The sequence below is a fragment of the Geotrypetes seraphini genome, chromosome 6 (genome assembly GCF_902459505.1).
Source record: "Geotrypetes seraphini chromosome 6, aGeoSer1.1, whole genome shotgun sequence".
NCBI lineage: Eukaryota > Metazoa > Chordata > Amphibia > Gymnophiona > Dermophiidae > Geotrypetes > Geotrypetes seraphini.
In genome coordinates, this window is record NC_047089.1 from 62,737,212 (window position 1) to 62,754,880 (window position 17,669).

A 17,669-nucleotide genomic window follows, 5' to 3' on the forward strand; every position below is an offset into this window, starting at 1 on the left:
CGTCTGAGAAAAGGCTTCTGGGTCAACCACTTAACGTGCAGCACCTGAATTGCTGCGTGCGCCGCACACCACAAGGAGCACTGCTGAAGACTGAAGGAGTGAGTGCGGCTCCAAGGAGGTTGTTGTGGGAGTGGCAGAGGGGGAGTGGGCAGGAACGTGAGATCCCGTGCTATGGCAGCGGTTCATAGACAAAAGCGCGCGCCGACAACCCAGCGCAGACAACTGAGCGCAAGGCAGAAGCGCACCGAAGAAAACCAGTATTTTAAGGGGCTCTGACAGGGGGTGTGGGTGGGGAAATCCCCCCCCACTTTACTTAACAGAGATCGCACTGGCGTTGTGGGGGGTTTGGGGGGTTGTAACCCCCCTCATTTATTGGAAACTTAACTTTTTCCCTCTTTTTTAGGGAAAAAGTGAAGTTTTCAGTACAATGTGGGGGGTTACAACCCCCCAAATCCCCCACAACGCCGGCGCAATCTCTGTTAAGTAAAGTGGGGGGGTACCCCCCCACACCCCCATCAGAGCCTTTTAAAATACTGTTTTTCTTCGGCGCGCTTCCACCTTGCGCTCAGTTGTCTGCGCTGGGTTGTCGGCGCGCCTTTGACCTATCACTGTGGCAGCAGTAGCGGCGGCAGATGGACGGGCAGGAATTGGCAGCCTGTGTACCGCGGGTTGTGAAACACTACTCCAAATATTAAGAGTTAATTCTTCCCCACAGCCTTTGGTACTAGATATTCAGGGTAATTTTTCTATAATGATAAGGACTCAAATTTATTGATCCAGAAGCTGAGCATGTTGGATAGAAAGTGCTTTCTGCATGAGTGGGCTTCATTGGAAATGCCTTCATATTGGCAGTGGAGGTTGAAGATTCATCAGTTGGTCGAATGGGAGGTGACGGAAATCCGTCTGAATGAGAAACATGCAAAACAGTGTCTAATGATTTGGGAGCCATATTGGCATGCCCTTCACCAGAGGGCAAGAAGTCTGATTTTTGTATTAGATATGAGGATCTCTGACTGGATGTGATCCTGTGCTTTCTCAAGATAAGCAAATTCAAGTTATTTCAAGTATTACCTGGCAGCTCAAGCAGCATAACAATTTAAAGCTTATGAGTAGCTGTGATTGCTCTTTTATAGTACCAGCAGTTCTGTGCAACATTAATGGTTTTTAGCATATAAGCACTGTTTATGGCTGCCATTTTTTGTCTGTAGGTCTGAATAATATATGATGAAGGGTTGGGGTTTTTTTTTTTGCCTATGACTGATGGTATGAAGCAGAGCTAGAGGATCTCATCTCACTTTATTAGGCATGTTTGAAATGGTTCAGAGTGCCTTCTGAGACTTTTTATTTTTATTTTTTTTCCTTTATCTTGATTTTCTCTGTGATTATTAGTACATATATAGGATTACCAGATGTCCAGATTTCCCCAGATATGTCCTCCTTTTAGAGGGCATGTCTGGGTGTCCGGACAGCTTTTCAAAACCCGTCACTTTGTCCGGGTGTTGAAAAACTTCCAGTTAGGAGCGATGTTGAGACGGCATCTGCACATGCGCGGATGCAATGCAGCGACTCCCTTATCCAGTGCGGGTTATAAAATTACATAAAAAACCAGATCGACATCCAACACACCTACCGAAAAAACAGGAATACAGAACAGAAAAACTCTGAAATACAAACAATAAAATGCACAGGCGACCAGCACCTTACTGTCATCTCTGCTTCATTAAAAAGACAATCTCATACCCTGTGTTTTGTCTGGCAAAAAAGATGCCATTTGAACAGTTGTATATACCTCCAGTCCTTCCTTAGTTTTTATTTTGGATGTGAAATCCTACATATCTGGCAGTCCCTAGGAGCTTTGGGGATTCAGTATGGGTGGGGGGAAGGGTTTTGAGGGGTTATAAGAAACAAAATCTTCCTTCTCAGTATGTTAGTAAGGAGTCTCCCCTCAAGCCGTGGAGGGAGGGGGGATAATGTTAAATTCTTTGTGATTATAGGGACCACAGACTATATTGTAACTCAAGAGTTGAGATTTTTGAGCATAGTAATAATTGTTTTTAAACATGAAACTTTGAGACAAGAATGTTAAGTGCTAGATTTTGCAACCTATACTTTCAAATGCAGAATTTCTAAAAAGCACATCCAAGGGAAGCCAGTTAATGTTCAAATGACCAGTTTTTTCCCCAAGCTTGTAAACTTTTGCAGATATACATGTGTTTCCATTGCAGAATGGGAATTTTTCCTTTCAGATCTCTGAGGTTACACAAAGTACAATTATTGCCATTCTCATGTATAAATCAGCTTATTACATGTGCAAATATTGCTTAACCTTTCTAAAATGACCTCTGTTTCCCTATTTTAATATTTACTAAAAGCATTCTTTCACTTAATTATTGTAACATTGGTAAATAATCCCTTCTAGGATTTGCTGGAAGTGTATGTGATTGATATATTCACATAAATGAAGTTTGAAAATATTGAACCAATATAACACTTTCCCTAAGGTTTTTGTGCTTGGCACTAACTGCAGTGGCTGTCTGGGAACAGGAGACATACAGAGCATCATTGAACCAAGACGATTAGAAACTTTATGTGGCAAACAACTGGCCTGTGTGAGCTTTGGGAATGGCCCACATATTGTTGTCGTTACTGCAGGTAATGAATAGTTCAATACTATTATGTCCTCTATTGCGTGTTCAGCATGCTGACTAAAGATTTTGGTGTTTTGAATATCCTTTCTCCCGAAATGAGCAGTAATTCATTGTGAAAAACAGCTAAAAACTCAATTCAGTGTTCTCATTATGGGGAATTTTTTTTTTCTATTTTTTCCAAAGCATCGTCTCGTGTACATACTTTTACTCTTTTTGATAAATTGATTTGTAGTATTTTTAAATGTTTTGGTAGCTATGATTTTGATGGTGGTTTAATTTTGTTGGAGCTTATCTTCATTTTTATGTTGTTTTCACAAATTATGTGGTTACTATTTAAAAGCCATTATTGAAAATAGTATTCCAGGATGGCTGGTGTCCGATAAGTGGATGGATGGATGTATGGAGAACATTTATGCATGTAAAAAGCGGAATGTGCCTAAGAAAAAATTATTTTCTGATCTCCTGAAGAAGCCGTGCGAAACGGGTCCTGTTGAGATCTGGAATTAGAGATTGAACCCGCTTTCCACAGCTAAGTTTCCAGTTTCTTGCTTTTTGAAAATGGATATATACATGCATATTTAATATTTATTAATGGAGGACGTGGTTTGACTGATGATTATAAGTCCCATGGAGTAGATTACCTCTATAATGAATATTACAATGGTAACAATCAAGTAGTTTTATGATATTGAATCAGTCGATGTATTTATATATCATTCATTCATTTATATTTTCATTAATTTGATAGATAGATAGATAGAATGAATGAAAATATTTTTAAATAATTTCATATACCTGCTCCGCACTTTTTTTTTTTTTGTAGTATTTAAAAGCAACATCAATGCTGCTCTCAAACACTACAATGTTGATTGGAGGTTAGCTGCACTTAAGTTTTAAGGCACCTTCATGCAGTGATTGCTACACTGGAATTTATTGCTAGATAGACCATGACCACTGACGGCATTGTGCCTGAAATGTGGTTGTACTGGGTTAGTTAATAAAGATCTTTTTTGTAGTGCAATAGGTACATCATTCTATAACACTTGGACTGTGTATTGTGAGATACTGTGTAGAGAGCCTTGTTTACATTTTTCCGCTCTGCCTCCCATCCCTTTGGGCTGTCCTGTAATTCCTCAGTTATACTCTCTACATGGGAGATGGTAGGAGCCTGTATGTTCTGCTCGTGTGTATTTTAAATTTAATTATGTTAAAAAAAAATAAATCCAGTTGTAAGGCATTTTAGTGCTTCATAGACTCCTAATTTAGGTACATCACTGGCTGCAGAAAACACAAAGTCTGAGGACAGTAGTCTGTAGTCAAGGGGCAGCCTGCGTTAATAGTCGGACTGCTCAAGGACTGTTCCCTTGGGTGGGGGTCCTGCCTGCCTGCCTGCCTTGTGCCCTGCCTCAGCCTACCACTAGACCACCAGAGGGGGGTCAGGATGCAGAGCCTAGCAGGGAGGGGGGACGGGTGCAGAGCCTGGCAAGAAGTGAGGGGGGCTATGTGCAGATCCTGGGTTCAGAATGTTTTTTTTCTTATTTTCCTCTAAATCTAGGGTGCATCTTATGGTCAGGTGCGTCTTATGGAGTGAAAAATACGGTACAATCTTGGGGAGGGAAAAAGGATCAGAAGCTAATATCTGTGATTAATTATGTGATACCACAAAGATTTATGAAGTAAGAAGTTTAAATCTTATTTGGGCAGTAGCTCAAGCATTTTGTCCCTGTGGCAGAGCATTTCTGCAAATTAAGAAGTACTGTAATTGTTTTCAGTTCATAATTCAGATTCCACACTTAAATCTTAACTAATGCAATGCAAAATAGTGATGTATTGCTTATTACTGCAGGCCATACACCATTGTGGTGGTTTTCCTGTAAACTGCCTCTCTGTTACTTTTCCTCAGTGAATTTAACTTTTTCCTCCTTTGGGCTTGCACCGTGTGCCAATGTTCGTGGTAGGACAAAATGCTGTAGCTTTCAAATCACATTTGATAGTGTTAGAACAGAAAATAGGGAAAGAAGTCTGTCTGTCTTTTTTCATAAGATGATATTTAGGTGTACAGATTTGTGTTAAATATCACCTGTAAAAATATCCCAAATTATTTGTGCTTTTTCAACAGAAGGTGAAGTATACAGTTGGGGTCACAATGCTTATAGTCAGCTAGGAAATGGGACAACTAATCCGGGTTTACTTCCCTGTCTTGTGACAACTAACTTGGTTAACAAACAAGCAACAGCTGTGGCATGTGGTTCTCATCATTCCTTGGTATCAACATCTGATGGGGAGGTAATTGCTGTTTAAAATGTTTCTTGCCTCTGTATGGATTTTGCATAAGGCTTGCAAGTATGGAAAGCAAGCTGTAATTAAGAACATTTGAACTTTATATGAAAGCCATATTACTAGTTATTAAATATAAACATCTCAACTTGGATTATTTTGTTTTTGACTACACAGTTTTTATATCTTAAGTTGTCATTTTGCTGATCAAAGTTTTTTTTTGTTTGGCTAACTGCCTCTGTATGAAATCAATCAAATTTGTTTGTCAATTAAAGCCTCTAGATTTCTCTAAATTTAGTTTTCTCTGTCTAGCAAAATGAATCAGCCACACAAGTAGTTGATGTCATCTGATGGTGCTTTTAAAACAAATATCTCAGGTTTTTCTGATTATTCTGGTTACCAGTACAATACAGGATCAAATTCAAATTTGCTTGCACTATTTTAAGGCACTGGCTGGTCAAAGTTCATCATCATTAAGTGCATGCTGCCTTTTACTTCATAATGTAGGCCTCATGAGAGACTTCACAAGAGTAAAGTCTTACTATACCCATTATTAAAATCTGGGTGCTAAAATCTGGAAGTGTGTGGCACAGTGGTTAGAGCTACAGCCTCAGCACCCTGAGGTTGTGGGTTCAAATCCCATGCTGCTCTTTGTGACCCTGGGCAAGTCACTTAATCCCCACCATTTCCCCAGGTACATTAGGTAGAGTGTGAGCCTGCCGGGACAGATAGGGAAAAATGCTTGAGTACCTGAATGTAAATCACTTAGGCTATAAGTAGTATACAAATACTAAAATAAATAAATCTTCCAACGGTAATTAGAACTATACCTACCTACTGCATATTTCATAAGTTAGTGAAAACCTATCTCTTTAAGCAATGGGCTTAATTCAAACTATGATGTTTAGCAGATATGCCCCCCCCTTTTTTTTTTTTACTTGCACGTAATGTTTTAGATAAGCAGAGAAGCATTCCAAAATAAAAGACTTTGTGTCAAGACCAAAAATTTGTGCTTCATATAGTAAGAATAAAGTACTAATCTCTTTCAATAATGATGAAACCTAATTAAGACTTCCATGCCCCTTTAATAAGTTTAATAGCCATGTTTTGAATAGTTTGTAAATTATTAATAACATGTTTGAGTAATAGAACATTACTGTAGTTGAGTCTATATACTAGATCAGGGGTGTCCAACCTGTGGCCCGAGGGTCGCATATGGCCCCGTGAAATATTTTGTGCGGCCCCAGTTGAGAGCAATGCAGTGTTTTCCTCTGCTGTCCCTGGGTGTTTACTGTCTTGCCGGCTCCCTCCTCTGTCTTGCTGCAGCATTTGCGCGGCCCCAGAAACATTATTTTCGACCAATGCGGCCCAGGGAAGCCAAAAGGTTGGACACCCCTATACTAGATCATTGTCCTTCAGTGCAAGGCCCAGGGGCTGATCGCAGCCCTTGGAAACCTCTGGAGTGGTCCCTGTTGTCTTTGTTTTTTTCCTACTACTCTGTCTCTGCCCAAACTTAGGACAGAATTGGGAAAGTGGATGGGGCGGAGCTGCATGCTTGAAGGAAAGGCATTTCAAATAGACAAAACAGAAAGTATTTGGAAATGCTCACAAACTTGAGGAAACCACCCAATAAAGTTTGTAGGTGGACTGGAAGGGATGACACCAGTCAGCAGTGTCATGGCCCTGCATGGGAAGATATTTGGTGCTCTCCTTCAACTCTTTAGAATTCATAGTGGCCCCAGTTTAAAAATGAATAGAGACCACTGTACTAGATATGGAACAAATTTTGAAAAAAGGCCTGATCTACAAGGTCTATTCAAAAAGTATTAAACAATCTTACAACTTATTCCATTGGATCCCATTCAAAGTACTCCCCTTTCTAATGTATACACTTTTCCCAATGTCATTTCCACTTCTGGAAACAGTCCTTAAATGCATTTTCAGGAATTGCCAAAAGTTGCTGCGACAAATTTTGCTTTGTTTTCAGTGGTGCTGAATCTCTTTCCTTTCAGCATGGATTTAAGTTTAGGAAACAAGAAGTCAGCAGAGGCCAAGTCAGGAGAGTAAGATGGCTGGGAAGGAAGTGTCATCGCATTTTTTGTGCAAAATTCATGAATTTTGACGGCGGCATGAGCGGGCGTCGTGTTGTGATGCAGGAACCATGACTGCTCTCTTCAAAGTTCGGGCTGCTTCCTCCTACTTCTCTCATGGAGTCATTTCAACACTTTCAGATGGTAATTTTGGTTGACAGTTTGTCCTTGTGGCAGAAATTCATAGTGAACAACGCTGCGACTGTAAAAAAAAAACAAAAAAACTTGTTAACATCACTTTGACGTTTGACATGACCACTGTTGAAGTATGAATATCATTCAAAACACCTTCCATGACTCATGACATGTTCCCAAAAGCCATTTTCAACATTTTATAAGTTTTTGTGGCAGTCTTACCCAATTTAAAACAGAGTGTCACACTGTAGCGCTGCTAATTGAGGTCACATATGATGAAAAATAGCTGATCACAAAAACATACTTTAAAAAAAACTGCTGTAGCTCAGAGATTAAAGCAGATATCAACAAACAGAAAAAAGGAGGTTACTCGTGACGTTTCAAGCTATTCAACGCCACCTAGCGCATCTCAAAGGAACTTCCCATTGGTGCGCAATTCAAAGTGTCCTGGAACTTTTTGAACAGACCTCGTATGTAAGCACTTAAAGCCAGATTCTCAAAACTTTAACGCGGTCGCTAAACTGGTTTCTGACGATTTAGCCTGCATGCATTTTAGCACCGGATTATCAAAACGGTTTATCTGTGTCTTTAGCGAGCTTTCTAGCAGTCTCTGACACTGCCATTCAAATGGACTCTTCATTGAAATGAGCACTCCGGTGGATTCTTTAAAATCACCGAGCCATTCTTCAAGAGTAGCAACAGCTTTTGGCAACAAAAATTAACGACTGGTCCAAGGGTGTCAGTATAGTTACAGCACTGTTTAAAACCCCAGCAGTGGGAGAGATGCCCACTCTCCTGCCAAACAAACCCCGCGCTGCAGCAGCATAGATGCCCATTCTCTTCCTCTGCCAAGCAACCCCCCTCTGACGCTCAGCACCCTCTCTCCCTTACCTTAATTTAGATGGCTGACCGGAGGGAGGCCTACTCCTTTTGGCCTGTCTCTTCAAAATGGGCCTTCCCCTCGGGAGGGGCCTGAGGCTCTGATTGGCCCAAGTTGTTTAAGGCCCCTCCTGTGGGCCAGTGGGAGCCTTAGGCTCCTCTCCAATGCATATGGGGAGGGACCTAAGGCTCTGATTGGCCTAGACGCATAAGGCCCCTCCCATAGGAGGGGCCTTAAACAACCTGGGCCAATCAGAACCTCAGGCCCCTCCCCGGTGCATTCCAAGATGCACCAGGGAAGGGAAAGCCCATTTTGAAGAGGTGGGAAGATCGCTCCTGCTCTGTGCACACTACACCAGCTGGCTACATGGAACCTGAAAGGAACGCGGGGAGGTAGAATCAGCCAGTGGTCTCGAACGGAGCAGGAGGGCAGGAATATTGCTCCTGCTTTGTGCAACGGCTGGCTATGTGGGACCCAAAAAGTGTGTGGGGGGAGGTGGGAGGGAGGTGTTGTGGATGTCCAATTTCACAAGAGGCAGAATGGATTCCTCCTGTCCTGCCCACTGCAAGGCCGCTGAGGAGTTGGGTTTACATGGAGTGGGGGAATTGGATTTGACTGTTACAGGAGACAGGGGATCCCTCATATCCTGGACAGACCCAGTAGAGATCTGCAAGATATCAGGAGGGAGGGAGATGGTAAGGATAGTGAGGGAGGGAGGGAGAACAGGATGCAGAGCCTGGCAGGGAGGGAGGGGGGCAGGAAGGGAAGGAAGCTGGGTGCAGGGCCTAGCAGGGGAGGGAGTGAGGGAATGGGCATTGGGTGCAGATCCTGGCAGGGCACTTGAATACTAAGCCCTCATCTTATATTCAAGCCAACCATTTTTCCTCCTTTTGGATTGACATATTCGAGTGTATATGGTAACTTTTTTATAATTGTCTTACAGGTTTATTCTTGGGGTTACAATAATTCAGGACAGGTTGGTTCTGGCTCAACAACTAATCAACCAATTCCCCGAAGAGTAACCAGTTGTTTAAATAACAAGTGTATTATTAGTATTGCTTGTGGTCAACTGTCTTCAACTGCAGTAACAGACAACGGGGAGGTAAGACAGATAAGCATTCTTTGGATTTCTTTTTTCTAAGTCATACAGTGTTCTATTTTTAAAGCCATTATTATTTCTTGTGAAGCAAAGATTCTTTGCCTTTTGAATTAACTTTCTTTTTCTCACAGCAGATTTTTTTGTGCAAAGTTATGATTGCAATGTGTTTTGTCATGGATGTCTTAGATGACAAATGTTTTTATATTTCAGTATTTACTGTGTATAGACAGTAACCAGTGCAGATGTAACTTGGCCCAAAGCATATCAGTCACATGTAAAGTAAGCACAGATTCCTGAATTTGGTAACTAGCGTCCATGTTGGCGGCTGCCGATCTCATGTCATAGAAACATGATGGCAGATAAAGGCCAAATGGCCCATCTAGTCTGCCCATTTGCAGTTAAGTAGTTCTTCAATCACGCGACAACGGTTACAGAATTGCACCTGATTCAGCTAAGATAGTTGGCTGAAATGTAGGCCCAGAAAACCCTGGTCTACATTTCAGCCACTTATCTATGCCATGGGATCTTAAAGCCAGCCCACAGCTGCCATAAGCTGATCACAGCAGGGAAATTTGTCCTAGATCAGCTGAGCTGGCAAGGACTCCCTTCCAGCTCAACTGATTTTGGGGGGGAAATTCCCCTGCCATGATCAGCTGAGCTGGCTGTGAATGACAAGAGGCCCCCCCACCAATCAGCAGGAGGGATGCCCACTCCCTCCTGCCTGACACCCCCCAACACCCGCCATCTGAAATTGGCAGGAGGGATGCCCATTCCTTCCTCTCATTTGATCGCAGCAGGGGAATTCTCCCCCAATCGGCTGAGTGAGCAGGAGTCCCCCAAAGCTGTGGCTTCGGGGAGTCCTGCCAGCTCAGCTGGTTGGGAATAAATTCCCTTGCGCGATCAGCTTATGGCAGGATCCTGAGGCATAGATAGGCAGCTGAAATTTAGGGCAGGATTTTCCAGGCCTACATTTCAGCTGCCTATCTTGGTGTAAATCACAACAAGATAGCTGCTTTAGCCCACCTAGCGCCAATTCCGGCATTGGCCATGTCTACTTTGGCGTTCCACAGTCTGATGTGGCTAACTAGTTATGATTCTGGCACCTTTTATTTAGGCATTAGTAGGCGCTTAAACCTTGCCATTTCAAGTAGAAATGATTAAGGCTGTGCCCTGCTAAGACTCATATATAAAGGTTAGATTCCCTTATTAGATAAGTGGTATCCATCTAATATGTAGTCAAATAAGGAAAGAGTAACAGAGGTGTATTTTTTGTCTGCTGATCTGCTACAAAAGGCTTCAAGTTTTCCTAAATTCGGGGTTCTCAACCCAGTATTAAGGACACACCGACCTGTTAGATTTTCAGGGTACAGGCATTCTCCGGGTTAAGAATGAGTTCCGTTTTTTTAACTGTTCTTAAGTTGTATGTAACTCGGATCCTGTAAAATACATAGTCTATAAAAACTTTAAAGAACATTAAACATTAAAGAAACAGTCCTCAAAATAAAGTACTGTAGTTTAAATAGAAAGAAAAGATAGGAGGTTTACACTTATTTTTGTTCTTCATTAGTCCCACTGTTCCCTCTCCACCACCACATCCAACATAATCAAGAGTTGCAATTTGTGAATTTTCATGTTATAAGTGACTGCCTGCGCCATGATGCAATTGCTGTGCACGTTTTCATGAAAGAATCAAATATAAAAAGACAACATTTGCTCACATACACCATATCCGCTACTTTAGGAAAATTCTTGAAATTTTTGTATTGAGCACTAGAACCATCACTAATTTGTGCCATCATAAAAGAGATTTTGGAATGACTGCCGAATGGAATCTTTTTGCTACAAGTCATGGTAAGTCAGCACGTAGCAACTAGAGCAAGCTTGCAGCACCCACTTGAATGCCAGATTCTCACACCTAAAGATCTTTTTGACTTTTGCAATGAAAGTATTCATGGAGTTAAATTTGCTTTTTATCGGCAAAGAGCAAAATGTTATAATGCCCTTGTATTGTTCTATAGCAGGGGTGCCCTAAAGGTCGATTGCGAAAGCAACGCGAGTCGATCGCGTTGCCTTCGCGTAATACTTGCTTCCCGACTCAGAAGCGCCGAGCCAACCAACTTCCCACCGTTGGGTGGAAAGTTAAGTAGTTCTTTAATTTTTGTTTTTGCGCAGTAGAGTTGCGGTTAAGTGATAAGCACTGAATTGAATCAGTATTAATGTTTAAAAAAACCTATAAAAAAGAGGGACAATGAGGTTTTTTTTTTGGACCAGCGATATTGAGCATTACAGTAAAGACACTGATGAAATAGCAATGTCTGGGCATTTGAGGTCCTTTACTACCCTATTATCAAAACAGCTGAGAGGAAGTGACATCAGCATCCAAGATAGACGTTTGAGTTTTAGCTCCGCGTGTCCCGCAGTTTAATCATTGAATTAGCAATCCTCTGGCGGTTGGAATAAGTGTTTGAATGCCTCTCTAGTTTTTTGAGGTGTTTTAGAATGATATGGCAGTGAAACAGCGAGGTGCCAGCTTGACTGAGTTTGTTCATTCAAATCAGCTCCCCCTGAAACATGCAGAGGGATCAGAAGGGATGAAGGCCCCATCTGGTCATGATCAAACTGCAATTCCTCCTATAGGGAGATCAGTCGAGTCGGCGGATTCTGAGCTGAGAGCCTGGATGGTGGAGATCAAAACAGACCTCAAGGTGGTATGAGTGGATCTTACTACGCTTGCAGTAGATTTACGTGAAGAAATCACGGCGCTGGGACAACAGGTAGGAAGAATGAGACGCGCGTGGAAGAATACAGTGATTCAATTGCCGGCTGTGACCTGGGACTACAGGATTGACAGCAGTCTGTTGCAGCTCACTGATAAAATCAAAGACTTGGAAAATAGAAGTCGCCGGCGCAATTTGTATTTCAGAGGCTTTCCTGAGTCCCTGGAATATTCAAATGCTGAGGAGGTGGTGGTAAAAATTGTAAAATCAATCTTCCAGGACCAGGAGGCAACAGAATTCCCAGCTTGCAGTGCATTTGGAAAGAGCACATCGCGCTTTGGGTTGCCCTAGCGCTAATGTGGTGCATGAAACAGTCGCTTGTTTTTGCAATTTTAATCTGAAGGAGAGAATTTTGCACTGGGCCCGGGCTCGTGGTTCCAATATCCCAATCAGAACATAGCCTCACTTAACCTGAAACGAAGGAAAGAGCTATGCCCGCTTACTTTGCTGCTCAGAGATAAGAGTATCCGATATAAGTGGCAGCACCCATTTGTGTTGGCATATTATCAAGATGGGGAATTGCGATGGAGTCATACGCAGGCTGAGGCTGTAGATCAGTTCCTAGAGCTTAGATTGACTACTGACGCCAGTGCTCGGCCTCCCTGGGAGCCTTCCAAGTTGCTGATACCCCGGTGGCAGAGGCCCATCTCGGGCAAGAGGCGGCTGCAGTGGCAATCATTATCGGCACAACAATCGGAAGGAGTAAAATGAAGAATTGGGTATTTTGAAGTTGAGAACTTGTGGTTTCTGTGCTATGTGGGATATTACACTGTTATTTGTATACATATAATGGTATGCTTTGTGGTTCACTATTTGTAGGGAATAGGAATTGGGGATGTTAGTGGGGGGGCTGGCTATGTGTTTTTAGTTTTAATATTGGTAGGCTGCTGTGAGTTTGAGTTTTTGGGGTCACGTTGATAAGGTCCTTCCTTTTGCTGTACAAATGGATGCCTCTATTGGGGGGGGGAGCGTACTTGGGTTTACAGTTCCTGGGAGGGGGGTAGGGGATCGAGGGAATGCTGGGGGTAGAGGGGACAGTCTTGTAGGGGATTTTTTAATGAATGTTTTGAGTTTCTTATTTTGGGCTCTGACTGCAGGAAAGGGGAGGCTTTCTAATCTTGGAGTTTTGGGGGCAGGATTTTTATAACAGGTGATGATGACTTGGAAGGTGAATATTAACCTTTTGACTTGCAATGTTCGAGGCCTGTAGTCCCTTTTGAAGACAGCTGATGTTTAAGGAAGCTATTTTCTGAGAACTGAGAGATTTTATGCTCAATATTTCCATTGCATGGAGATCTTTCTCATTTATATTCATTAGAAATCTGGCCTGTTTGTAGCCCTCAAGAACTGAACTTGGACAAGTATGATATACACTTCTCCCTCCGTATTTGCAGTTTCAACATTTGCGGTTTCAATTATTCACTGTTTTAATTATTCACTGTTTTTAGCTTGCTGGCTTCTCCTCCCAAATTACATCAGCTTGCATAGAGAAATCGCTGATTCCCAGCCCTTTCTTCACCGTATTTTGCCTCGCCTTCAGGAACAGGCCAGGTCTCCCACCATGTTATTTGCGGTTTCACCATATTCACAATGGTTTTTAATAGAAAACAGCGAATAACATATGAAAAAGTTATTCGTGGTTTTTCTGCATTTGCGGTTAATCCCCTATCACAGCAAATATGGAGGGAGAAGTCTATGTAATAGTTGTACAGGAAGTAGCTGACTATGGCAGATGATATGTATGTGCATATTGCTCAAGATACTAGTTTTGGGGTTGTTTGGAATAAGGAGTGTGCATAATGGTCCCAGGTCAGCTGTGGGCTGAGCTGCAGCAGAAGAGGAGGAGGACCTCAAAAGGAGGAAGGTAGCTAGCTTTCAGTGCTTAGGGTGGGTGTTTGAGAGAGTGAAAGGAATGGCAGAGAGATGATAGTGATGAATAACAAAATGTCATTGTTTTTTCCAAGGTATATGTCTGGGGTTACAATGGTAATGGACAACTTGGACTGGGCAACAGTGGCAATTTGCCAACTCCTTGTAAAGTGACAGCTCTTCAAGGCATCCATGTCCTCCGGGTAAGTTACTCTACAGCTGTAGATCAGATTTTATTCACTTGTTTTTTTGTAATTGTTTATTTATGTGCAAGTGTACAAAATCAACAATACAGAATAGCCAAAAGAAAAGCTTGGCTCATGAACCAATATAATATCCTGCTGCACAAGACAACGGCAACAGTCTAACAATAGAACACTGTTAAACACCCAAAAGTTTTTTTATATCCCTTCTCCCCTCACCCCAAAATCCCTTATCTCCAACAAAATTCTATAAAACAAAAATCCTAAAATCAAAACCACAGGATAGTGGAAGAACTCACCCCCCCTCCCTTCCACAAGCCCTCTCAGAAAAGAACATGCAATATATATCAAGTGCATACTCTCCTAGATTGTACACCCCATACAAGAGAGAATCCCTGTAACAGGAAAACATAAAAGGTTGTTACCCAATATTCTGTCCCCAAGACCCTTCAGCATCCAAATATGATCCCCAAATATTCAGAAATTGAGACCATTTATGGCTCAGAATAGCAGTTAAATGATATCGATCACACACTGCACTTAGTCGTGCTTTCATTTTATTTATTTATTAATTTAAAAAAATGTATAAAAATTTAAAAAAATTTTTATAGTCTGCAATTCCTCTGTTTTCAGGCAGACATGCTAGGACATCAAGCCGCCAAGTGGTATAAATTAATATCTGAACTTATGAATAAGAAACCCCAAAATGCTCTTAGAGATATTTGGAGCATTGAGATTAAACAGTATATTTCTGCATCTCGATGGCTACGTATTTGGTCTTGGAGGACGAGGTGTACAGGTTCAGCATCTATGAAACAAATTTGGTTCTTTTTGTTACATCGTTCTTTTTGGATCCCAGTTAGATTAAATAAGTTAGATAATTCTAGTTCTAATAGGTGCTGGCACTGTCACCTAGACATAGGAACATTAGATCATTTACTGTTTTATTGGCCTAAGACAGGGGTGTCCAATCTGCGGCCCAGTGAAGTATTTTGTGTGGCCCCGGTCGAGGGCGATGCAGTGTTTTACTCTGCTGCCCCCGGGTGTTTACTATCTTGCCGGCTCCCTCCTTTGTCTTGCTGCAGTGTTTGCGCAGCCCCCAGAAACATTTTTTTCGGCCAATGCGGCCCAGGGAAGCCAAAATGTTGGACACCCCTGCCCTAAGATATTGATTTTCTGGAGATCAATTTGGGGACATTAATAATATTTTAGAACCTGAGATTCCATTAACTTATGAAATACTAATTTGTGGTACCATTTTACATATCAAGGATCCCTTAGATAAATATGAAAGACGTCTCTTATTAATTATGACTAGTACAGCTATACAAATGATTACACGAAACTGGAAGAACTAGGATCGTCTTAACTTTACATTCTGGTGGGCAAGTTTATGTCTAATATACAAATATGAGAAAATGAACGCTGATTTATTAGGGAATACAAAAAACTGTAACTTAATTTGGGGCCCATTGTCGTCTTTTGGAGAATTATTATAGTTTTGATTTTTTGTTCTTAGATAAAATGCACATCTAGGGAGGGTGGGAAGATTATAAGGGCTTTTAATTGATTATTTATACAGATGATAATAGGAAAGAAGGGTGTTTGTTTTTTTTAGGTTTGATAAATAAGTCTGATTTATCATATGAATAATTTAAGTTTTAAATATGTATAATATAACTGAACATATGATAAATTTTTTAATTACTTTAATGATAATGATTAGAAGGGGTGGGGGAGGGTAATATTCTGAATGAATCTTGTAAAGTTATAAGTGATGTCTAAAGTATTAAATGTTTATTCTATGTTGTTTACACTTATTGTGAGTGTTTCAAAATGAATAAAGATTATAAAAAATGTATATACCGCATACAACTATGTGGTTTCCATACCACATTTGACTCAGAGTGGGGAGGTGCAGACCTCCAGTGCTGAGCAACCACAAAACGGGCGGCCACAAAAGCCAACATTAGCATCTTATCTTGAAAAGTATTAAGGTTCTCAACTCCCTGACCCAATAGTGCTTGGGAGTTCTCATCTGGGAAGATATGAAAGCTGCCAACCAGGTAGAGAAAGCTTCAGCAAAGGCAAGACAAATGCTGGGTTGCATCAGAAGGAGCTTTATCAGTCGTAAGCCTGAAGTCGTACTACCGCTGTACAGATCCATGGTGAGATCTCACCTGGAGTACTGTGTCCAGTTTTGGAGGCCACATTATCAAAAGGATGTGAAGAGAATGGAATCGATCCAGAGAATGGCCACTAGGATGGTCTCAGGACTTAAGGACATCCCATATAAAGAACGTCTGACCAGATTGCGCTTATATTCTCTCGAGGAGCGCAGAGAAAGGGGGGACATGATAGAGACATTCAAATACATCATGGGTCGCATTGGAGTGGAGAAAGATATATTTTTTCTTATGGGTCCCACTGCAACAAGGGGACATCCGCTAAAACTTAAGGGGGGAAGATTTCATGGTGACACCAGGAAGTACTTCTTCACCGAGTGGGTGATTTATAAATGGAATAAACTTCCACGCCAGGTGGTCGAGGCTAGTAGCGTACTCGACTTCAAAAATCGATGGGACAAACTGGTGGGGATGCTACAGGGTTATGCATAAAAGATGGGTAATCCAGGGAGGGAGGGGTCTCAAGTGGGCAGACTTGTTGGGCCGCCGGCCCTCTTCTGCCGTCGTACTCTGTTTCTATGTTTCTATTGCAGCCTCCTTAGGTATCTGACAATGTAACATTATCAATGTACTTAAATACTTGATCCCAATATTTCTGTAAAATAGGACATCCCCACCATATATGAAAATAAGTCCCCAACAGACCACAATTTCTCCAACATTGTCTTTTACCAGTAGGGTACATCTTGCGCACCACATCAGGGAAGATATGCCACCGCACTAACATTTTCAAGGCATTTTAAACTGAGAGGCACATGTGCAACCTGATTTAACTGCAATGATATACTCCTCAACTCTTGTAAAGTAAAAACCTCACCCAAATCCCTTTCCCAAGCTATCATATAAGAAGTTTTAATCCCCAAGGTTCCTTGTAAAAGCTTGTATAGTTGAGAGTTACACCCCCTCTTCACCTCCTCCCCCAAAGAGCGTTCAAACTCCAAGATCGCAAACGTCGGAACTACAAATGTCCTACTATGATGAATATAATCTTTCACATATAAATAGGGGAAAAGGTCCCCAGGTAATATATCATATTGGGCACAAAGATCCAGAAAGGCTCTAATTGTATGACCTTCAAGAAACTGACCAAAGGAGAACAAACCCTGGCGCTCACACCATCTAAATACTCCCCCACTCCTCCCAGGTTGAAAGCCCTGTACATGCAAGAAAGGTAAAAAAAATAACGAATCCCCCACTAGAGTTCACCAATCTGTCCTTTTGCACCCCCCCCATAGGTCCGTATGAAGGGGTTAGCTATAGTCGAAATTTCTCCCCCTGCCCTCAATCCTACCCATGATAAGTAGTGCAAAGACCTGATACCCCGAACTATGGGCGTATCCCCTGCTCCACCTCTACCCACAGTTTATGAGGCCAGGCTTGCCATTCCTTAATGGCAAGCAATTGGGCCGCTCTATAAGTCTCAAGATTTGGAATGCCTAATCCCCATTCCCGTTTAGTAGAAAACATAACCCTACGGGCCTCACTCGGATGTTTGCCCCCCCCCC

General features: G+C 41.8%; 1 protein-coding gene across 3 annotated transcripts in view; it reads left to right on the forward strand.

Moving 5' to 3' along the window:
* The window catches only part of RCBTB2 (RCC1 and BTB domain containing protein 2), a 65,385-nt gene that overhangs the window by 12,954 nt on the left and 34,762 nt on the right, over window positions 1-17,669 (forward strand). For all 3 annotated transcript variants that reach the window (XM_033949205.1, XM_033949207.1, XM_033949206.1), the window contains 4 exons: window positions 2,502-2,652; window positions 4,768-4,934; window positions 8,974-9,132; window positions 13,871-13,978. In XM_033949205.1, coding sequence (XP_033805096.1) covers window positions 2,502-2,652; window positions 4,768-4,934; window positions 8,974-9,132; window positions 13,871-13,978 — 585 coding nt within the window. The remainder of the gene's footprint in view (window positions 1-2,501; window positions 2,653-4,767; window positions 4,935-8,973; window positions 9,133-13,870; window positions 13,979-17,669) is intronic.